We start from the raw sequence: 24,262 nt of genomic DNA, 5'->3' as shown, positions 1-24,262 counted from the left end.
GAACGGTCATCGCCTGCACTTTTGCAGAAAACACTCTGCCGTTTTATCTAATCAACCCACGGTACATGGCACTTGAATTAATTCTGTCTCAAAACCCCCTTTGCACTACACCAATTCAGTTAACTATTTACACTACACTGCAGTACATGGCATCATGTGAACGGCAGGGTTCCAACGGAAGCTTGCTACTGATTTATTTCAGAATTTTCCTTTGTCCGCGCCCTTATTATGTATTGTGTGTTCATCGCTCCATTCGCTCATCTGAAAAAGTGCACCGATGTTTCTCGTCCATCAAGAAAAAATGAACACTGCACGCAATACTACAATGGGGACAAGAGCCAAACTGACAGACATAGCGCGCGGCGACTGCTTTCTGGCGAAGAAACAGTACCGACCAAAGAAGCTATCCAGCTGTCCATCATCTTCTTGCGCAAGTTGAAGAGCTGGGGGGGGGGGGGGGGGGGGGGGGGGGGGGTGAGCCGCTCCGCCATGAAACTTCACAGAAACTTCGTCGGAATCAGGGATTTCTCCCGTCCTGCAAGTTGGGATGTGTTTGGTTCGTCAGAATCATCATCTTTTTGATTGAGCATCAATGCACGCGCACCACACATCAAGCATGCCTCAACAGCAGGCACCACAACCGTGCATACAGCAGCAGAAAGTACAGTAGCAGGAAAACTACACAAAGCGCAAAACACACGATGGCAAACTGAAGAGAGAAATACTGATTCATTGTCTCACGCATCCACCAGCGGACCAGCCCCATGCACGTGGCCGCCGCCCCACCCTCAATCACCGGCGCCGCGTCTCCTCAGCCCGAGCCGCCTGGCTCCTCGAGATCTAGCCGCCGCGCCGCCTGCCTCCTTGAGATCCAGCCGCCGGCCATCTCGAGATCCAACCGCGCTGCCGCCTCAAACCCCGTCCTTCATCTCCAGTGTGCACGAGCGAGAGAGACGAGCCCGAATAGTAATGGGAAAGTGAGGTTTCACGTGTTCGGGAGGGGGTATGTACTAGTAGTATCTTCGCTATGGCATGTCGACGCTGTTGTTTTTTCACTGCAGGCGGCCGCCAGCCATGGACGTGGACATGGCGGAGAGCAGGCTGGCCCCGGCGCGGAACCCGTTGGCGCGGTTGCTGCACCGAGGGGTACGGAGCCAGCGCCCTGCGTGCCCAGTGTCCGCTCCCCATGCGCTGCGCTAGCACGTTTAGCATGCGCCTAGAGCAGCCGCTGCCGACGGGCGGCTGGGAGGCGGGCTTGGTGCTGCCGGTCGGGGCCTCCGCTCCTTGTGCAGGCTGCAACGGAACGAGCCCGGGTGGTTCCTCGGGGAGCACATGCAGGACCGGCGGATCTTGGCGGCGCCGCCTGAGGGAGAGGAGGGGGGAGACGTGACGCTGACCGACTTGACCGATGAGCCGCCGGCGGAGAGCTTGACGCGGGAGAGGGAGGCGGAGTGGTAGCTGGGAATGGGGCTCAAAAGGACAGGGCCGCTGGGCCGGGATGCAGCCGCCGTCGCCATGATGAGAGATTGGCGAGGTGGAGCAGTTGGGAATCAGAGAGGAGTGACTTTGGTATCTCAGTTGAGCTCCGATGATTCGCTGCCGGTTTCGGTTACCAGAGATGCGAGTTGAGACAGAATTAATTCAATTGCCATGTACTATGGGTTGATTTAGATAAAACGGTAGGGTGTTTTGTGCGAAAGTGCGGGCAACGACCGGCACAGCCACCTGGCTGCCACTTGCCGCGCTGTGATAGGCCGGGGACCAAATCATCACATTCGGTGCAAGTTGGAGCATGGTGAAGTTGCATTTTGCAAGTTTGGGACTAAATCATCACATTCCATGCAAGTTAAGGTATCTGGTGTGCTTTTACCTCAAAACACAAACAGTGTATTCTATTCTTGCATGGAACAGCCCCAAAAAAGATCATTTCCTTCAACCTCTGTCAGCTCATGCTGCCTTGCTACTATCTTCATGCAAGGATGATCAATGAATACTACCATTGTAAACATTTAGTTGCTCGCTAGTTTTGGCGGCATCATCATGAAGAATGCACACCATTCCAGAGTTCTCAACGGGACAAAACAACCCATTGCTGCTTTCGATGCGCCATACATAGATAGTGGCATCCAAAGGAGAGAAAGTCCCTCCCAAGACCAAGAGAAACAAAAGCCATTGTATTGTTGCCCTTCCCCATGCATGGGGCCATGCCATGCATGAACCCAAGCCGGCCAGGAGAGAAAAAGAAGAGAGCACCCCATCCAATAATAGCCACGAACAAAGACAGACAGGTGAATGAATCTGCTACCACAGTATGGAAAAGGACCCTTTGGTAGGCGACACAACTGGTGCACCACCAGACCACACCACATGCCATGCTTCTCTTCAGAAGGCTTGATTGACACACGGGAGAAAATCAAAAAAGAAAAAAAGAAAAATCAGGAGACAACACCAGGACCCATTCACATGACACCTATCATCATCTAGGCCTAACAATGCAGATGGTGAACTACTACATTACACTTGCGAATGGAGCACACTTGCCTGCTTGCTCGCTCGCTCGCTCGCTCGCTCGTCAGTCACTGGCAGTTGGCGCTCCGGCCGGGGCCGCCGTAGTAGAAGTAGGAGCCCCAGTCGGCGTTGTTGCCGTTCTGCACGTCGTAGCAGTTGGACTGCTCCGTGAAGGTGCCCATGCCATGGGGCGCCTTGAGGTTGTTGGTGCTGTCCACCACCTGGATGTTCTTGAAGTAGCTCGCCTTGCCGAACCCCTCCTCCGGGAAGTGCCCGCTGCCCATCTGCGTCGACGTGTGCACCCCCTCCGCCTGCGAGTTCACCACCTCCCCGCCCCACTCGATCATCGACGCGCTGTCCGCCAGGTACGAGAACAGGAACGACGGCCAGTAACCCAGCACGTACTCCTTGCCAAACTGCATCCACCAGTGACCCTCCTTCGGATCCTGCTCAAGAGTAGCAATGTAGACCAATTAGAAGACATGCAGCATTATGGTATCCGACCCGGCATAACGATATATTATACAGAAATAGAATCATTAGTGTCTAGCGTTTAGCTTCAAGAAGATGCCGACACTCATGGTGCACTAAGCAGGCCGTGAAACGCACTCATTGCCCGTGCGTGATAGAATGAAAAACACTCGACTTTCTATCTCGGCATGGCACTCGCTTGCTGAGGTGAAAGGTAGCAATGCTTCATGAGGCTTCTATTGACAAACACTACTAAGAGTAATCATCAAGGCTAAAAAAGCTTGTTGACAAAACATGTATCATAGCCACATGCTGAGCCTGAGGGGTATGTACTAAGGCCCTGTTTGGTTCATAAGTCCTAGGACTTTTTTTAGTCCCAACTTATAAGTCCCAAGTCCCTAAAAAGTCCCTGCCTGTTTGGTTCCTGGGACTTATAAGTCTCTATAAGACCATATTACAACTATAAGTCCCTATAAGTCCCTCCTTGAGAGTCTTATTTCATAAGTCCCAAATGCCCACTTTAAGTCCCTATAAGTCCCTCCTGTTTGGTTTAGATGGGACTTATAGGGACTTATTTAAGTCCCTAGACCAATAAGTCTCTGGAAACAAACACCCTCTTAGATGGGACTTATTTAAGTCCCTAGACCAATAAGTCCCTGGAAACAAACACCCTCTACATAATCTTCAGAGCCAGAGCCCCAGAGTTCAGTCAAGGAGCAAGAGGAGTAAAGGGCACAGCAGCAAGTGGGCAAAATCCCCTGTGGCCTGCATTCATGTTGGTGACAATTCTCAAACAGTACTGGATGAACTGCTTCCCCACTCACCTTCCAGATGAGTATGCTGATGTCGTACTGCGAGCCGGAGTAGCCCGAGATGGGGAAGATGCTGGCCCCCATGGCCACCTCGTTGTTGATCTGGACGAACCCTGAGCACAGTATGTTGTAGCACCCTGTTGCCTGGTACGCATCACTCTACACAACACAGAACATAAATATACAGGTTAATAAGATCAACACAAGCACATGTCACAAAGAATTTCAGGCTTGATTTTCACAGGATTATGTGAAGGGAGAAAAACTTACAGTCCAGTAGGTGAACAGTCTTGTATTGTTGTCCCCATAGAGGTCCGGGCTAACCTGATGAACCAACAAACAGAAAAGAGAAAAGTTGAGGGCCCGTGACACCACCGAGCTAGCTAGAAACGGTAGGAACAGAGCTATCCATCAATCAACCGCAGCGACGGTGTGGCATTAAGTAGACAGACATGGGCTCCGAGAGCGAAGTGATCAAGCTCATGGAGCTGCATGTGGTTGGGTGATCTTATCGGTGGTACGTACCTGCCAGCCAGCCTCGATGCTGTTGAGGTCCTCGCCGAAGGAGCCCCCCAAGATCCACAGCTGGGACAGGCTGAACTCGTTGGGCTGCTCGATCTTGGGCTCCCACACGTTGATCGTCGCCTTGGCGCCGTAGTACTTCTCGCCCTGAACGTATGATATCGCGTGCTGAAAAATACACAACAGTCAGAGTTCATGCTTCAGACACAGCACTAGTCAGTCAGTGGCATTTCTTCTTCCTTGCTGCCACTCAAACAAACACCGAGTGAGATAGTAGATGGATGCAATGCGTGCACGTACTTGATGGCCGCCCTCGTTGAGCATGGCGAGATCGACCGACATCGGGTTCGCCACCGTGGGCTTGTGCTTCCTGCCGTAGCGCCGCATCGAGCTCGCGCGCATCAGGTCGTCCTTCTTGGTCCTCCGGACCGGGACGGTGCCCGGTGCGCACCTGCCGTTGCGGTGCCAGAGCTGAACCATCGGCCGCTCGCCGTCGCCGGAGGAGGCCACATTGGCCTTGGACTCGTCGTACAGGCCCTCCGGGTGATAGCTCGGCCTCATCTGCAGACGCAAAAATGTTCAGCAAAAACAATGGCATCTTCTCCTGCTGCTGCTGACGCATCTGAAATCAAGCTTAAGATTGGTACCTGGATGGTGTGGTTCTTGAGGAACGGGTGGTCGAAGGCCGGCTGGTGCGAGATGTGCACGCAGTCTATGATGTCCCCGTCAGGGCTCTGCTCGATTAATTTGCAAACAAACAAACGTAAGTTAGCATCCACTGACTGAAGTTTGCGTAGCATTGCAAAAGGACACCACTACTTTGGTTTGCATCCACTGACTGAAGTTTTGAGCAAGAATAAATGAAGAATGGCTTGCAAAAGGACACCAGTACTACTACTACTTTGGCTGGCATCCACGGATGAAGCTTCAGATTTTGCAGTAGGCAGGAAAGAAATTCCTCACAAAGTAGTGGGCATCTTTCTTGAAATTTTTTCATTAACCTTTTGCAAAATTCGTAAAGCGAGAAAGCGAATCGGCCCCAAGAACAAGCCGCCGGGAAAAACAAGCCCCCGGAAAGGCCATCCTTTTTTGAATCAGGGCGTGGTAACTTTGAGCGACTGGAGCAGCCAAGAAGTGCGCCCGTTGAATCAATCTCGCCCAAATCCCCCCAAAAAATGCAGATTGAAACGGACACCGGCTTTGACCAGGAAGGAAGGGAGAAAATAAATCCCCATTCAAATCTTGAGAAGAACAACGGCACAAGAGGAATCTAGCTATTAGCTCGTCGGAGTGGACGCACGCACGTACCTCGATGCTCTTGACGGCCGGCTTGTTGAGGCGCTTGAGGTGGCGGTGCATCCGGGCCTCCGGCGACCTGGCGGCGGCCGCCGCCCCACACGAGAGGCACATCACCGCCGCCAGCAGGCACGCGACGACGCGCGCAGCGGCCATAGCTCCGCTCCTCTCTCTCCCTCTCTCTCCTCCACCGCTCCTCCGCCCCTCAGACCCCTCTCGCCCGCCTCCGCGCTCCGGCCGAAGCTTCAAGAAGAAAGAACCCCCTCCTCCTGCCGCACCAGAGACGCCCCTGCCCACCGGCGACCCACCGCCGCGCCGCCTCCGGGGACCGGCCTGCGGATTTTGAAACAATGCGGGGGTGGGGGGTGCGGAGCGGTGGCACACTCTCGGGCGCCACGCCGTCTGAGCTGGGGAGTAGCGCGAGGTTTGCAACAAGTGGGCAGTGGAGCGAGGCCGCGGCTGGCAGTGAGTGCGCTGCGGTGTTTGTTTTCTTTGCGGGGATGGGAAGAGGCCGTCCGTCCGCCGCCCAGTCGAGCTCGCACGCTGCGGCTTTTGCCGTTTTTCGAGCCTGGCTTTTTGCGGGCCGCTGGACGGAAATGCCCCTGCGGTACGGTACACCATTCGTAAATTGCTCCGGGGCTCCGGGCGAGCCCACGTCGGACGCAGCCAGCCCCCACTGGAATGTGGGCCCCAGCGACAATTTTCTGTATGTTCGATGAGTAAATAGATTTTCCAAAACAAGAAATGGTTGTGTTGATGAGCAGTAGCCTATATCTTTGTGAAAGATATGGCATCTGCTTTGCTGTGGACGCAACATATTGATATGCTTGGCAAATGTCAAACCCTAAAATACAAAGGTTGCAGCAGGCGAATAGCATACCGAACCTTGTTTCCACAACGCAGGAAAGAGCCCAACTTTGTTATGATATAAGTAGTAGTACTACTTCGTCGGAGTGATGAGAACATGCACACAAACCGCGTTCAATGGAGAGAGAAAAAATGATATGAATGTCGTTGATATATAAACCAATGCAACATAACAAATCAAAAATTCCAACTAAAATAATTATCAAACCAAATAAGATTGGCATAAGCAGGATTTGGTGATATAGTAGCATGACATTTGTTGGACCTATTTTGTTGTGCTACTAGTCAACGTGAGTTGCTCCAAAATAAACAAGCACGGAGTACTAGGTTTTTGAAGGTTCTAAAGATACAACGGTCGGCTGACCTAAGATTATTTTTATAGGTGAAAGTTAACATTTAATTGGAAAAAATGTAAAAGGTAACCACGCTAACTCAAAAAAGAATCAAGTAAACAACACATGACATGCATAATAAAAAAAAGTTCACTCAACATGTTGACTTATTGCTCGCAAAAAGAAATGTTGACTTGATGATCGATGTAGGCTTAAGAAGACATTGCATCACAAAGACTGCAACATTTTCGTGTTGTTTTTGGTTTTCCTGCCGGCCTGATTACTCTGCTCCCTCCGTTTCACAAGTAGGAGATGTTTTCAATATTTTAGTATGAACTACGTACGGAATGAAATAAGTAAACGAGTACAATAAAACATGTCTATATAGACCTGTCTGACAAAGAAAGTTATAACATCTTATATTGTGAGCGGAGGGAGTACTTGGTAGAAGTCGAGATATTTCATATACACCTATAAAAAAACCAAAGTAAACCTGGAATAAAGAAGTACTCCCTCTGTTTCTAAATACTCACTACGTTTCTTTTTAGTCTGCATATAAGATTTGATCAAAGCCAAACTTTGTAAAGTTTGACCAACTTTATGGAAAAAAGTATTAGCATCTACAATACTAAAGCTATATGGTATGAAAGTTTATTTCATGATGCATCTAACAATATTTATTTCATATTGTGAATCTTAATATTTTTCTATAAACTTAGTCAAAGTTAAGAAAGTTTAACTTTAACCAAATCTTATATGCAGACTAAAAAGAAACAGAGGGAGTATAAGTTTTTGTAGACATTTCAAATGGACTACAACATATGAATGTATGTAGAGACATATTTTAAAGTGTAGATTCATTCATTTTGTTCTGTATGTAGTCGTCACTTGTTGGAATCCCTAAAAAGACTTATACTCCCTCTGTTCCATATTAGTTGTCGCTCAAACGGATGTATCTAACACTGCAATAAGTCTAGATACATTCGTTTCAGCGACAAGTAATATGAAACGGAGGAAGTATTTTGTACTTTTTCGTCCCAAAACATGAAAACATTTTTAACACTAGCATAGTGTCAAAAACAATCTTAAATTCCGGGACAGAGGGAGTAATACATAATTCCATGCCTCCTAAACTTCACTCGTATCATCCCTTTCGTGTCAAAAGAAGTATACATTTCCTACATAACTAAAAAGGAATTAGACCACTCACCACGTGCTGTATAGGCGGTCAAAGTTTAGCGAAGATATATAGTGAACTAAACTAGAAACTTGGTTATAGAACCGGACATGCTCTTTGTTTTGTGTTCAAGGATAAAGATAAGATGATGGCCGCCGTTCACGCCTCGGACGTGCGCGTGCCAAACCCAATCTTCTTCCCACACGGCGGCCAGCGCGTGCGTGCGTGCACCCGGTGTGGTAAAATTTCCTCCACCACCACCACCAGGATCGGGCCCCGGCGCGCGTCACGTCCCGTCCCGCTCACCCCGCACCCGCGGCCACGTGCGAGCTGCCGCCGCGCTGCGCGCAATCTCGCCGACCGCTTGGACCCACCCGCCTTTCCCCTTTCGGTGCGTGCGAGCGGCCGTGTGAGAAGGAAGCGGTGGAGGGTTCCCGTGGTGTGGCATCGGATCCGGCCGGTGTGCGGGCGGTCGGTCGGTCGGACGCACCGTGTGATTAGCCGGTGTGAAAAGCTCCCTTGTAAAAAGTGATTAGCCGGCCGCTGCTTACCACTGTACGGGAGCTTTGGCCAAGAAGCCTACAAACAGGTCAGGCTACAAATCTTGCACCGTTGCTTGATTATTTGTTTTGTACAGTGCTACTGGCAAAGGCAGAGTACACATGTTGCTTAACCTTTTTGTGCAGTACTAGCAATGGTACTAAACTACTGATTGTTTAAGCGCTTAAGCAATCACGCCCAAACCTCCGTTATCAAACACTGTTCGTCATTACTACGATCTTTTTTCCCCTCAACACAGCAGTATTACTACGATCGATCAATCTGTAGGGGACAACCCAGTCCAGGCACGAGACCATCCTACGCAAAGTCTACATGAAACTGCTTCATTTGTACCTATACATTCATGAAAAATACACGACAACATCACACAGGTCGTTCCTCGGCTCGTGGAAATGCTGCGAAATGGGTCAATGCTCGTTCAGAACAATGTCGTAGGCCAAGAGCCCCGTCCGTACACCAATCACTCTGCTGCTAAGTAGTATTTTAACTGTCGCCGCGGCAGACAACATCGCCGGGGATGTTTTTTCGCACTAGTCTCTCTCAATCAGAGGCGCGTCAGTCAGTAACACCAACAGCAGCGATTAACAAATTAAATCCTTTGCATAAACAACCCCTGGTGGTAGTAAAACACTGCAGGCGGTAATTATAGTGTTACCGCTGCTGCCTGTGCCGGGGTTGGTGATCTGGTCTGCTCTGGTCTGGTTGTTGGCGCGTTGCGGGAGCAGCAGTAAGAAAGAAGAGCACACATGGTCAATGCACGCAGCACTGCTACACTTCATCAGTAGTAAAACGGGATGATCTTTACGGTCTTGGTAATCGGGGTAAAAACAACTTGCTGAACACTAGTTACAAGATTCATTTACGTACAGTACGTACGTGTGGTCCTCCATGGTTCTGACGGGGCAAGGGCCCACATGGCAGGACCCCCACACACATCCTGTATATCTGTATATGGGTGCGATGCGAAGAGGGCCGGATGTCTGAGGCCCACAGGGTGGAAACACAATCAGCTTGGAACGGCGCAAAGCACTGCAGCAAGCAGTAAAATGAAAGAGTTTTCACTCTTCTACGGCTGGGCTGCCTATACACCTACATGATTCTCTCCATTTTATGGATCGAGGAACTTTGGTCTCATAAGTTGAAGATTGGAGTTAAAAAGCTCATTTGAAAGCCCAGTTGGGTGATGCACCAGCGCTGTGAGACAGTGGCATGGCATGTGCTTGGTGCACAAGCTGCTAGAGTTTAAGTAAAACAAAAGGCAAGGCAAACACAGGGAATCAATCTGTGTAGAAAGCCGTCGGTTTGCTTTTGCTGCTGGCTTTTCTCCTATGGCTCATGCCACAAGCGCCCGAAAGACGCCTTTCTTTCCTACGCACTTTCGTGCCTCTATTATTGTTTTTACGATCGGCCATGAGAAAGTGGTTACCAAAAGCTACTAAGCTAGGGATGCTGTGCTACAGCAAATGGCCATACTTCCCTACCAACAGTAAGAGCCGAATCATTGCATTGCCTGCCCTAGCTCACTACCTCACTCGCTGATGAAGGATGGCACAAAATGGACATCAGTCGTGCGCCAAGATGAATGGACAGGATCAAATGGATACCAAACTACTATGCAGATGAAACTCCCTGCACTGCACGACAAGGGAACGACAACCAAATCCAGCCGTCTACTTCACTTTTACTGTTGTGCATGGACGAGCCGATCTAATTGTCGTTCACAAATCGTCCACTGACCATCGTGTGTATAGCAGCGCTGAAATGGATATGACTTATATACTTCCTCCGAACCATATTAGTTGTTGTCGATTGAGCACAAAGTCATGCTAAATTTGTACTAAATCAATGGTAATTAATGGATTTGGACCGAAAGAGTAGTATTATTTGGCGGCAGGGGATACGTGGAAACAGAGCACAATCGGCATATAGAAGTCAGTACGTCAGCTTGGCGTGTGATGAGGGCATGGCCAATGCATAGCTCCACGATGATGCCTCACATGCCATGTAGGATCGGATAACAGAAAAAAACAGGTTCGGATGAGGAAGCAGGATTCTCTCCAGGAGGCCGGTGCTTAGAGACAAAAAGTGTGGTTCAGTGCATAAAGTTAAAAAAGTTGAAATGAAGAGGAGGGATGCATGTGTAGTTAGAGTCACTTTCTATTTTTTGATAAGGTCCACTGGTAATAGCTTGCATTGGAGAGAAAAAATCAGCACATATGATTTAAATTATTTTTTGTCATGAGACATATGTATCCATATGCTACTATATGCCCTGAGACGCTGGCTGGCAGTTGCACTGGCAGTGGCGTTGGTGCTGGGATCCCAGGTAAGAACAGAAGAGGGGTCAGTCAGTCAGTCATGGGGCGCAATTCAATATCAATTCAATTCAAACGCCGTGATATAATGTCACGTGGTGTGCCTCCCTCCCTCCCCCGCGAGCAATGCTGGCGTGGCTGTAGCCAGCAGGCTTGTCCCAACGTGCCGATGCATGAAGCAGCAGCTGAAGCAGTGAACGCACGACATTGTATCCTCTTCTCCGGTCCGGTCTTCATGCATGCCACATTCAAGCCTACGGTCAAGATCGAACGAACCAACTTCCTGGAGGCAGGCAGGGCTGCAGCGCGCCAATTAATTACAACAACTCCAACGCGTCAACCCAATCAGTCGGCGGATTTGTTCGTTTTTTTTGTCCGTTTGAACCGGCCTGACAGATATCAATGTTCGCTTCCACATTTGGATCGGCACATAGTCCAACGCTGGCCTGATCTATTTTGATGGCGCATAAAAAAATAGAATGCAAACTTTTTAAACATAAAAACAAACATTAATTAAACAGTAAAGCCGGCAACGAAGGCTGGCGATAATCCACGCGTCCACATCTAACATAAAAAAAGCTAACTATGAGGCGGCGCGCTGCTCTAGGCGTCCTTGTCGTCGTCATCGGGGCTGATGAGGTCGATAAGCGTCGGCGCAGGGCCGGTCCAAGGGAACGTCGTGTTCCAGACAACGACGTTGATGTCGGACGCGGGCTGTGCCGCCGCCTCCTGGCCCTGGCACACCTCCTCGTCCTCGCGCTCCTCCTCCTCGGCAGAGCGCTCGAGCATCTCGAGGTATTCGTCGTGGCGGCGCTCCTCGGCCAGCCGTCGCTGGCACCATTGTTCGAGGTACGCAACCTCCTGCGTCGGCGTCGCCCCCATCCAGACCGGGTGACCCCTGACACACTCGCGCACTCACCCGGTCCATGAGTAGCGCTCGATGGGGGTCGGCTCCGGCTCGGCCTTGACGGGGGAAGGCGGGGCCACCGGCGGCATGATGCAGTCGCCCGCCGCAGAGAGGGTCATGGTCTCCGCCATGGCCGCCTGGTACGCCGCCTCCTCTTCCTCTCGGTGACGCTCCTCCTCTTCACTCTCCTGGAGGACGGCCACCATGGCCGCCTGGTAGGCATCCTCCGCCTCCTGGTCCTCGTCGCGGACGAGGAGGGGGCGGCGGCGACCTACGGCCAACTTTGCGGACGCCGTGCCGCCTGGTCTCCTCGTGCTGGAAGGTGAACCAACGAGCCCAGTTGGGTTAGTCAAAGGCGTATGCGGTGTCGCTGCGCTGCTCCGGCGTCAGCTGTGCCTGCTGGCGCCGCACCTCCTCCATATGCGCCCTAGCCGACTGCGGCGCCGTTGGCACTGGGATCCTCTCCGGATTCAGATGCCAGTCGTGCGGCAAGGTGGCGTCGGGGTACGGGAGAGGCACGTGATTCTGCAAGTGCCACTCCGCATGGTGCACTGGCACGTTGACGCGCTGCCTCGGCCGGTAAGCTGGCGCCGGCGAAGGCAGGGGGGCTCAGGGGGAAAAGGGGTGGCGGAGGCTTTGCCCTTGGCTTTGTTGCTACCGGTGCCGGAGAAGAGCCCCAACTGGCTTGACTAGGGTGGCTAGGGTTGCCGCCGACGGGGGAGCGAGATGGGGACTGGAGCTTTCTGGAAGCGGATGAGGACGCCCCCCTGCACAGTCAGCTTAAAAAAAGACGACCGTCGTCCCTGACGCGTGGACCCGAGATGGACGGTCGTCATAAATTAAGCTGACCAAACTGGCCGCTGGGTGGTTGGATGACCGCTAGATAGGGACGCGGCAGACACCGAGAAGACGCGCGTGGTGTCTGCTTCGCGTCCGTGCTGACGCATTTCGGCCACAAATGTATTGGCGCGGACGCGATTTGAGTTTGGATGGACGCATTGGGTCTTTACTTTTGTCCGCACCGATTTAAACGAATGCAGATGGACGAAATGAATCGCCCTGTTGGAGTTGCTCTTAGGTCAGCATGCTTGGCATCATAAACTAGCAACAGGAATATAATCTGGCAAAGATAGAGAGAAAGAAAACAAGGCACAAAGGCACGTACGGCCACACCCTTTGCACTGCTGCTGTTTGATTGATTGGGATTGGGATGGTGGTGCTAACCAGCCCGAGTTGGGCTGGCTTGACAGGGATGCCTCGCATGGAGATCGCCCTCGGTGTGTTTATTTTGATTGTTAAGCATGGGTGTCGTCGTCGTCCTGCTCATTCTCCCGCCCGCCACCGTCCCTTCTCTTGAATCAATATAAACAAATGACGTGCCAACAGCATGCATTGGTCTACTGTCTACGTACTACGTACTCTAAACTCTAAATTCTACAGGTACGCTTTGGATACGAACAGCACGTTCCCCGTCAGCAGCATCCAGTCCAGGGGACGATTAGACGGCACGGCCAAACCTATGCATCAGCTGTGGTACACACTAAAAGCTCATCTAGTTTGATAGTAGTATGGCTTTCCTGTGTGTGGTTGAGACGCCGGCCGGCCCAAGGAGACGTATCACCAAAATGACACCCCGTGCCTAATTGTACTCTCCTATGCGGCTATGCACTATGCACGGGAACATTTTGTGGTCCGCTCAATCACAGCGTGCCCTACGCATCCATGTTAACAGGACCACCTATCCTATCCTATCCTGCTGCCACGTACTACTACTGCAGTCAGCAAGCAACGTATGCACCAATCTACCGTACGAGTACCCTTACAAAGCTGTGCGTACTCAACACACAGGCCTGGACTTTGTCCACCCCTCTGTGTCTCAGTTGTACCTTTTTCAAGTTACAATCTTTGAATATTATGAATATAAAAGTCCTAGAAAATGAGATGACATGCATCTCAAATCCTATGCATAGAAATAGAAAAAAAGACGTTCTTTAATTTACATCATAGAATTTTGTTTCATTAAGTTTAGGTTAATGTTTATTTTCCTATGAAATATGGAGGACAAGAAGAATTTCCTCCATAGAAATAGGATTTCATTCCTACAAACCAAAGAGCTCTAAAGGATTTTTTTTCCTATAGAAAACCTATCTTATGAAAATCCTACAAAGTTCCTCCAAACCAAAGGAGGCCTTAAGGTGTACCAAAACTGCACTGAATAGAGTCCATGCATGAGTCGCAAGCAAGCTCTGGTGCAAAATTTACTGAAAGCGCCAGGAAGTATACTCCATACAGACGCGCTTGATAGCCTGCATTAGGCCCAGCCAGACTCGCGCGGAATGTTTTTAGCCTGTTTGATTACCTGTGTCACATTGAAAAGTTAGACCACACGAAACACAAAGCATCTCTCAGTCTGTATCTGGAAGAACGCTCAAATCGGCCTTTTTACCGGGCCAGGCTGAGGTGAGCCACCTTCGAGCGCATATGGTGGGCCCTCTTGCACGAGAGGATGCGAGCGGTATACACCCTGTAAGTTGTTTCTTCTTCCACCTCAAGTAAGCTCCTTCTCTAATCTCCTTTCTTACGTCCCTTCTAGTACACATAACGGTGCATCAATTTGAGATAAGCTCTACATAAAAAGGATGCGCATCGATGTTATTGTTTCATTTTTGTGATCAATTCGTAGTTTCGTCGACCGTAATTTTTTTATTTTGTGTTCATGTTTGAAGCTATTTTGGATGAATTTTGTTAAATTCGTCGCGCACGGGCGACCATCTGAATTCTCCTTTCATCAGTAGCTTCATCTTACAGTTTCACACGACTTCCGGGTTGCATATTTTCTGTTTCGACGATCGTAGATGATTAAATTTGACTTCTTCCTCGTGAAGTATATACGTGATGACCACAAGTATAGGGGATCTATCATAGTCCTTTCGATAAGTAAGAGTGTCGAACCCAATGAGGAGCAGAAGGAAATGATAACCGGTTTTCAGCAAGGTATTCTCTGCAGGTACTGAAATAAGTGGTAACAGATAGTTTTGTGATAATACAGGTTGTAACGAGCAACAAGTAACAATAGTAAATAAAGTGCAGCAAGGTGGCCCAATCCTTTTGTAGCAAAGGACAAGTCGGAACAAACTCTTATAATAGGAAAAGCGCTCCCGAGGACACATGGGAATATCGTCAAGCTAGTTTTCATCATGTTCATATGATTCGAGTTCGATAATTTGATAATTTGATATGTGGGTGGACCGGTGCTTGGGTGCTGTTCTTACTTGAACAAGAATCCCACTTATGATTAACCTCTATTGCAAGCATCCGCAACTATAACAAAAGTATTAAGGTAAATCTAACCATAGCATGAAACATATGGTTCCAAATCAGCCCCTTACGAAGCAACGCATAAACTAGGGTTTAAGCTTCTGTCACTCTAGCAACCCATCATCTACTTATTACTTCCCAATGCCTTCCTCTAGGCCCAAATAATGGTGAAGTGTTATGTAGTCGACGTTCACATAACACCACTAGAGGCTAGACAACATACATCTTATCAAAATATCAAACGAATACCAAATTCACATGACTACTCATAGCAAGACTTCTCCCTTGTCCTCAGGAATGAACATAATTACTCACAAAGCATATTCATGTTCATAATCAGAGGAGTAATAATATGCATATAGGATCTGAACATATGATCTTCCACCAATTAAACCAACTAGCATCAACTACAAGGAGTAATCAACACTACTAGCAACCTACTAGCACCAATCCCGAACTTTGAGACAAGAATTGGATACAAGAGATGAACTAGGGTTTGAGGATGAGATGGTGCTGGTGAAGATGTTGATGGAGATTGCCCTCTCCCGATGAGAGGAGCGTTGGTGATGACGATGGTGATGATTTCCCCCTCCCGGAGGGAAGTATCCCCGGCAGAACAGCTCTGCCGGAGCTCTAGGTTGGATCCGCCAAGGTTCCACCTCGTGGCGGCGGAGTCTCGTCCCGAAAAGTTCCTTTTTCTTTTTTTTTCTCATCGAAAGACCTCATATAGGAGAAGATGGGCATCAGAGAGCCACCAGGGGGCCCACGAGGTAGGGGGCGCGCCCTCTACCCTCGTGAGAAGGGTATGGGCCCCCTGGCCTTCATCTTTAGCGTGGATTTTTCTTTATTTCTTTTAAGACGTTCCGTGGAGTTTTAGGACTTTTGGAGTTGCGCAGAATAGGTCTCTAATATTTGCTCCTTTTTCAGACCAGAATTCCAATTGCCGGCATTCTCCCTCCTTATGTAAACCTTGTAAAATAAGAGAGAATAGCCATAAGTATTGTGACATAAAGTGAAATAACAGTCCGTAATGCGATAAATATCGATATAAAAGCATGATGCAAAATGGACGTATCAACTCCCCCAAGCTTAGACCTCGCTTGTCCTCAAGCGAAAAGCTGATAACAATAAATATGTCCTCATGTTTAGAGGTAGAGGCGTCGATAAAAATAAAATACGGACATGAAGGCATCATGATTATTCTCATAACAACAACATATATAGATTTTGTCATATGATTACTTATGTTCAAGTGATGATCTATTCACAATGCAAAAGTATAAATCATAAACCTTATTGGGCTCCGACAAACTATAATCTCAGTCATCGAAGTAATTGCAATTTATCATAACATCGAAAAGAGTCTATGTCAGAGCTAAAAAGCAAGTCCACATACTCAACTATCATTTAGTCCTCCATAATTGCTAACACTCACGCGATACTTGTGGTTACGGAGTTTTAATCGGACACAGAGAAAGATAGGGGCTTATAGTTTTGCCCCACAACCTTTTACCTCAAGGGTAATGTCAACAATAATGGTTCATGCTCCCCTACATCCAATTAGATATATATATATATATATATATATATATATCATGTTCTTTCCAACATGCTGAGCTTGCCAAAGGATAAAATAAAAAAGAAAAGGTGAAGATCACCATGACTCTTGCATAAGGTAGAGGATAATAATGAAGGATAGGCCCTTCGCAGAGGGAAGCAGAGGTTGCCATGCGCTTTTATGGTTGGATAAATAAAATCTCAATGCGAAAGATCGTCACTTTATATTGCCCCTTGTGATATGAACCTTTAATATGCAGTCCGTCACTTTTATTACTTTCACATCACAAGATCGTATAAAGCTTATTTCTCCCACACCAATCAATCATGCATATTTAGAGCAATTTTTATTGCTTTGCACCGATGCCAACTTACTTGAAGGATCTTACTCAATCCATAGGTAGATATGGTGGACTCTCATAGCAAAACTGGTTTAAGGATATTTGGAAGCACAAGTAGTATTTCTACTTGGTGCTGAGAATTTGGCTAGCATGAGGGGGAAAGGCAAGCTCAACAAGTCAGAGGATCCATGACAACATACTTTATCTCAGATATAAGAAAGACATAACTCATTATGTTGTCTTCCTTGTCCAACACCAACTCTTTAGCATGTCATATTTTAATGAGTGCTCCCAATCATAAAAGATGTCAATGATAATATATCTATATGTGAAAACCTCTCTTTCCTTATTACTTCCTATTAATTGCAACAATGACCAAAGCTATGTCTGCCAACTCCCAACAACTTTTAATCATCATACTCTTTCTATGTGAAGTCATTACTCTCAATAAGATCAATATGAACTTTTTGTTTCTTTTTATTCTTTTTCTCTTTTCTTTTATTCACCCAAGATCATGGCAAAATAATCAAGCCCTTAACTCAACACTAATCTTTATTATATATAGCTCACGGACTCGATTACATAGAGAGATCATAAAGCAAAACTCAAAACTAGATCATGCCATAAACTTTATTCTACTAGATCAAGATACTACTAATAGGATCGAACTAAGAAAAACGGTAAAGATAAGAGTTGTGTTTGTGATACGATACCGGGGCACCTCCCCCAAGCTTGGCAGTTGCCAAGGGGAGTGCCCATACCCAGATACTCAATTCTTCTTTGTTGTTGGTGTAATATTCTTGGCGATTATTCCTCTCAGGATACGGTTCTCCTCCTCGAGCTTATTGACTTGCTGCTTGAGGTCCATTATTTCCATACGGAGCTTTCCTGTAATAGCTAAAGCTCCTTGCACCCAAGGGTGTTGCATAGCTGCGGGAGAACAAGTGACACTCCTCTTCATATTTTCATAAGTAAGAAATCTAACATTAGAAGGGATAACCGAGTTTGGAATAGCTGAGCTCTGTAGTTCCCCCATCGTGAACCCAGCTCGGAGGCGTGAGGTGACTTCTTGATCCTCCATAGCATCTACTCTCATCAAGTTAGCCTCCATCTCCTCCTCCGTTGCTGGCCCAAAGTGATCAGCATTGCTGTTTGCCCTTGGTTCCGGTGCCGGATTAGATACCCGGCTCTCCCCAATTGACTCTTGAGAAGACATCTTACTCTAGTCTGCAGCAGCAATAGCTCGAAAACAAAAATAGAGGAAATTTGCGTGATACGGGAGTCAAAACCTTCAGGAGAATATGTAATGAATTTTTACCGACCAAAATACGTAACGTACAAGAAAACGGAGTCCAGAAGGCACACGAGGTGCTCACGAGGTAGGGGGCGCGCCCAGGGGGGTTGGGCGCGCCCACCACCCTCGTGGGGCCCTCGTGTCCTTCCCGGATTGCTACTTATTTTTCTATTTTTCTAAATATTCCAAAACGGAGAAATATTGCCTTAAAAATTGTTTTGGAGTCGGTTTACTTACTGTACCACATACCTATTCCTTTTCGGAGTCTGAAACGTTCCGGAAAGTGTCCGTTATGTATTCCTCCGGGGTTACGGTTTCAATAATATTGGTTTCAACATTTATGGGATTACCTGAGATATAATGTTTAACTCTTTGACCGTTTACCACATTCGGATTTGTGCCTTCGAAGTTGTTGATTTTAATGGCACCGGAACGATAGACCTCTTCGATAACATAGGGGCCTTTCCATTTAGAGAGAAGTTTTCCTGCAAAAAATATTAAACGAGAGTTGTATAGCAATACATAATCACCTACATTAAACTCACGCTTTTGTATCCTTTTGTCATGCCATCTTTTAACTTTTTCTTTAAACAATTTGGCATTTTCATAAGCTTGGGTTCTCCATTCATCAAGTGAGCTAATATCAAATAACCTCTTCTCACCGGCAAGTTTAAAATCATAGTTGAGCTCTTTAATAGCCCAATATGCCTTATGTTCTAGTTCGAGAGGTAAGTGACATGCTTTTCCATAGACCATTTTATAAGGAGACATACCCATAGGATTTTTATATGCAGTTCTATAGGCCCATAATGCATCATCAAGTTTCTTGGAACAATTTTTTCTAGATCTATTAACAGTCTTTTGCAAAATTAATTTGAGCTCTCTATTACTCAATTCTACTTGACCACTAGACTGAGGATGATAAGGAGATGCAATTCTATGATTAACATCATATTTAGCAAGCATTTTACGGAAAGCACCATGAATGAAATGTGAACCACCATCAGTCATTAAATATCTAGGGACTCCAAATCTTGGAAAAATAACCTCTTTAAGCATTTTAATAGAAGTTTTATGATCAGCACTACTAGTTGGAATAGCTTCTACCCACTTAGTAACGTAATCAACAACAACTAAAATATGTGTGTATCCATTAGAGGCAAGAAAAGGTCCCATATAATCAAAACCCCAAACATCAAACGGTTCAATAACAAGTGAATAATTCATAGGCATTTCTTGACGTCTACTAATATTACCAATTCCTTGACATTCATCACAAGACAAGACAAACTTACGGGCGTCCTTGAAGAGAGTAGGCCAATAAAAATCAGATTGCAATACCTTATGTGCAGTTCTATCTCCAGCGTGGTGTCCTCCATAAGACTCGGAATGACACTTGCGTAGGATCTGTTCCTCTTCATGCTCAGGTACACAACGTCTAATAACACCATCTACCCCTTCTTTATAAAGATGTGGGTCATCCCAAAAGTAATGTCTTAAATCATAGAAGAACCTTTTCTTTTGTTGGTATGTGAAGCTAGGTGGTATAAATTTAGCAACAATATAATTAGCATAATCAGCATACCATGGAGTACTACGAGAAGTACTTATAACATTTAATTGTTCATCAGGAAAGTTGTCATTAATAGGTAGTGGGTCATCAAGAATATTTTCTAACCTAGACAGGTTGTCTGCAACGGGGTTCTCAGCTCCCTTTCTATCAACAATATGCAAATCAAATTCTTGTAGCAAGAGAACCCATCTAATAAGTCTAGGTTTAGCATCTTTCTTTTCCATAAGATATTTAATAGCAGCATGATCTGTTTGAATAGTTACTTTAGAATCAATATAAGATCTGAACTTATCACAAGCAAATACAACTGCTAAAAGCTCTTTTTCAGTAGTAGCATAATTTCTTTGAGCATTGTCTAGAGTCTTACTAGCATAATGAATAACATTTAATTTCTTATCAATTGTTTGCCCTAGAACAACACCTACAGCATAATCACTAGCATCACACATAATTTCAAAGGGTAGGTTCCAATCAGGTGGCTGAACAACAGGTGCAGAGACTAATCCTTTCTTAAGTATTTCGAATGCTTCTACACAATCATCATCAAAGACAAATGGTATATCTTTTTGCAATAAATTAGTCAGAGGCCGAGAAATTTTTGAGAAGTCCTTAATGAACCTCCTACAAAATCCAGCGTGACCAAGAAAACTTCTTATACCTTTGATGTCCTTGGGACATGGCATCTTTTCAATAGCATCAACCTTGGCTTTATCAACTTCAATACCTCTTTCAGAAACTTTGTGCCCCAAGACAATACCTTCATTAACCATAAAGTGGCACTTTTCCCAATTCAAGACAAGATTAGTTTCTTCACATCTCTGCAAAACTCGATCAAGATTTCTCAAGCAATCATCAAAAGAGGAACCATAGATGGAAAAGTCGTCCATGAAAACCTCACAAATCTTTTCACAAAAGTCAGAGAATATAGCCATCATGCATCTTTGAAAGGTAGCAGGTGTGAAAGATCGAGGATGTCGCCTAGAGGGGGGGGGGTGAATAGGCGCTTTAAAAAAATAGGTTTAGGCTTGAACAAATGCGGAATAAACCTAGCGGTTAATTTGCCAAGCACAAAACCTAAAACAACTAGGCTCACCTATGTGCACCAACAACTTATGCTAAGCAAGATAAGCAACTATGTGATAGCAAGATATATGACAAAGAACAATATGGCTACCACAAAGTAAAGTGCATAAGTAAAGGGCTCGGGTAAGAGATAATCGAGGCACGTGGAGACGACGATGTATCCCGAAGTTCACACCCTTGCGGATGCTAATCTTCGTTTGGAGCAGTGTGGAGGCACAATGCTCCCCAAGAAGCCACTAGGGCCACCGTAATCTCCTCACGCCCTTGCACAATGCAAGATGCCGTGATTCCACTAAGGGACCCTTGAGGGCGGTCACCGAACCCGTACAAATGGCAACCCTTGGGGGCGTTCACCGAACCCGTACACTTTGGCAACCCTTGGGGGCGGTTACCCGTACCCGTCAAATTGCTCGGGGGGATCTCCACAACCTAATTGGAGACCCTGACGCTTGCCCGGAGCTTTACACCACAATGATTGAGCTCCGAACACCACCAACCGTCTAGTGCACCCAAGCACCCAAGAGGAACAAGCTCAAGGGTACCAAGCACCCAAGAGTAATAAGCTTCCCAACTTGTAACTTCCACGTATCACCATGGAGAACTCAAACCGATGCACAAATGCAATGGCAAGGGCACACGGAGTGCCCAAGTCCTTCTCTCCCAAATCCCACCAAAGCAACTAATACTAGGGAGGAAAATGAGAGGAAGAACAAGAAGGAGAACACCAAGAACTCCAAGATCTAGATCCAAGGGGTTCCCCTCACATAGAGGATAAAGTGATTGGTGGAAATGTGGATCTAGATCTCCTCTCTCTTTTCCCTCAAAAACTAGCAAGAATCCATGGAGGGATTGAGAGTTAGCAAGCTCAAAGAAGGTCAACAATGGGGACAAAAACGAGCTCAAGAGTTAGGGAACCATTGGGGAAGAAGACCCCCTTAAATAGGTCCCCACGAATCTGCCCGTTATGTACAGAATAACATAGGAGCGGTACAACCTCTATGATCACCGGTAGAACCGGTAACAGGCAATAAGCGGTACAACCGGCCCACAACCACCCAACAACCGCACCACAACAGAGACCAGTCTGGTGGTAGAGCAGTACATGACCGGTACAACCTCCGGACCAATTCTGGAGCGGTACAACCGCTCCAAACACCGGTTGTACCGATCAAGCGGTACAACCTCTCCATGGGGCGGTACAACCTCTCTGTGAAAAACAGGCAATATCAAAACAGCCACAACTTTCGCATACGAGCTCCGAATTCAACGAAACCAAGTTTGTTGGAAAGCTAATGACAAGGGCTAACACAATCTTGAGAGAAATATCAATAAGAAGCAAATGAGAAAAGGACCATAATAAAATGGTGAGAACCCTTCCTCGGATAAGACCGGTAAAACCTCCAACACCGAAAACATCATAGAAGACGCATGCTAACTCCGTTTTCGATGAACTCAAGCTTATCATCAAGATGACCATAAGCTCTAAGACTCACAAAAGGAACCAAACAAGAACCAAGAAAGATGATGCAAGGATGCAATGGTTTGAGCTCTCGACTAATGATACGATCAAGGTACTCCCTAGAGAGCCCCCCTTGATAGTACGTCAATCGACCTACAACCCGGTCTCCCAACTACCACTATGAGACCGGTAAAATAGAAAACCTATCAAGGGCAAACCTTTGCCTTGCACATAGTCCACTTGAGCTAGATGATGACGATCTTGACTTCCTCAAGTTGGACCACCTTTCTTGATTGTGTTGGCTCGATGAAGACTAGTTGATTGCTCCCCCATACTCCACTATGGGTGAGCCACTCTTTGGCACATCTTCACAATTCCATTGACACCACAATGGACGGCAAGCTTCAAGCTTGATTGCTCCCCCATACTCCATTATGGGTGAGCCACTCTTCGAGTTGCTCCACTTGAACTTGCACACTGCAAACTTGATGACGATCACCACTTGATGTCATCCTCCATGGGTTGTATGAGATCTTCCTCTTGACGCAAGACCATGGAAACATACCTAACCCCACAAAGAACTCTCACGTAGACCATGGGTTAGTACACAAAGCGTAATGGACAATGCTTACCATACCATGGGATCACTTGATCCCTCTCGGTACTTCTTCTACGCTTTGTGAGTTGATCAACTTGATTCACTCTTGACTTAGTCTTGATCAACATTGAATCTTTCCAACTCTCTTCATTTGGATGATGTCTTGAAGGTAAACATGAATGATCACACAATCTTCTTCTTCAAGACATGCTTGCAATAAGCTCAACTCACACATGACCAATCTTTGGATAATTCCTTGAAAAGCACTTTGGCCATCTCAACTCACACATGACCAATCTTTGGAAAATTCCTTGAAAAGCACTTTAGCCATCTCATAAACTCCTTGAAACCAACACATGGACTTCAAGACAATCCTATGGACAAATGCTTCAAATATAACTCAAGGCAACCGTTAGTCCATAGAGAATGTCATCAATTACCAAAACCACACATGGGGGCACCGCATGTCCTTTCAATCTCCCCCATTTTGGTAATTGATGACAATCACTTTCAAGAGAGTTTATATAAGAAATTAGCTATCACCATGCAATGCAACAACCAATAATGCATGTGTATGAGATGCAAATGCTTAGGTACAAAACCAAAGCAAGAAGAAAAAACTCTCTAAACTTATCCACAAAACTCTCTGAAACTTCTCCCCCATTGGCATCGATTGCCAAAATGGGCGAAAAGCTTAGAAGGCCAATATAAATTGTGTTCCTCCATAAGTTGTGTATTTCTCAACAAGAGAGTGGAATGCCATACACATATCCAAAGGTAATACTTGGAGGAAGACCAACTATATTGAGGCACCAAGATTGCTAAAGGAAGATATGCCACAAAGACATAACAAAGAGAGACACAAGCAATCAGAAAATACCAATTGAAGCAAGTAATCAACGGATATCAATTGAACCAACTAGACCAAACATCCTACGTGCCACAAGAATAAAGATATTATGATATGAGCAGAGGATTGTGCTAAAGAAACTAGAGAAGCTCCCCATGATTTGTGCACATCAATATTTTTTGTATTTGGATACAAAGTGCACAAAATAGGATCATAGCTCCCCCAAAATCAATAGAAACTTACAACAAGTGTAAGTGAGCATATAGGAAATAAAACCTAGTACTTGCAACAAACACATGGTTGAGCAACAAGTAAAAGAGGCAACTTAAGAAAGGGCTCAACCAAAATGATGTGTGTGAGTCAAGGCAAAACACTTGAGAAGACTAAAGTACGGATAAGCATTAAGCATCAATAAAGTCTT

General features: G+C 46.5%; 1 protein-coding gene and 1 pseudogene across 1 annotated transcript; both read right to left on the bottom strand.

Moving 5' to 3' along the window:
• Nucleotides 1-1,052: 1,052 nt before the first annotated feature.
• On the bottom strand, nucleotides 1,053-1,517 carry LOC125506198 (annotated as a pseudogene).
• A 719-nt stretch (nucleotides 1,518-2,236) lies between these two features.
• On the bottom strand, nucleotides 2,237-6,145 carry LOC125511054. Its single transcript, XM_048676335.1, has 7 exons — nucleotides 5,622-6,145; nucleotides 4,961-5,047; nucleotides 4,614-4,874; nucleotides 4,317-4,481; nucleotides 4,062-4,115; nucleotides 3,804-3,950; nucleotides 2,237-2,954 (listed from the first exon to the last, which is right to left on the bottom strand). Exons 1-7 carry the CDS (start codon nucleotides 5,763-5,765, stop codon nucleotides 2,577-2,579), a joined length of 1,236 nt encoding a protein of 411 aa, XP_048532292.1. The 5' UTR covers nucleotides 5,766-6,145; the 3' UTR covers nucleotides 2,237-2,576.
• Between the last annotated feature and the right edge of the window lie 18,117 nt (nucleotides 6,146-24,262).

This window comes from Triticum urartu, chromosome 5 (genome assembly GCF_003073215.2).
Source record: "Triticum urartu cultivar G1812 chromosome 5, Tu2.1, whole genome shotgun sequence".
Classification (NCBI taxonomy): domain Eukaryota; kingdom Viridiplantae; phylum Streptophyta; class Magnoliopsida; order Poales; family Poaceae; genus Triticum; species Triticum urartu.
This window is presented reverse-complemented; position numbering and strand designations above follow the sequence as displayed.

Bases quoted from the DNA above. Each gene is read 5' to 3' on its own strand.
- LOC125511054 (XM_048676335.1), bottom strand. From the start codon at position 5,765: ATGGCCGCTGCGCGCGTCGTCGCGTGCCTGCTGGCGGCGGTGATGTGC. The intron at 5,048-5,621 runs GTACGTGCGTGC...TTAATCGAGCAG, and splicing joins CGGCCGTCAAGAGCATCGAG to AGCCCTGACGGGGACATCAT. The intron at 4,875-4,960 runs GTACCAATCTTA...TTGCGTCTGCAG, and splicing joins TCAAGAACCACACCATCCAG to ATGAGGCCGAGCTATCACCC.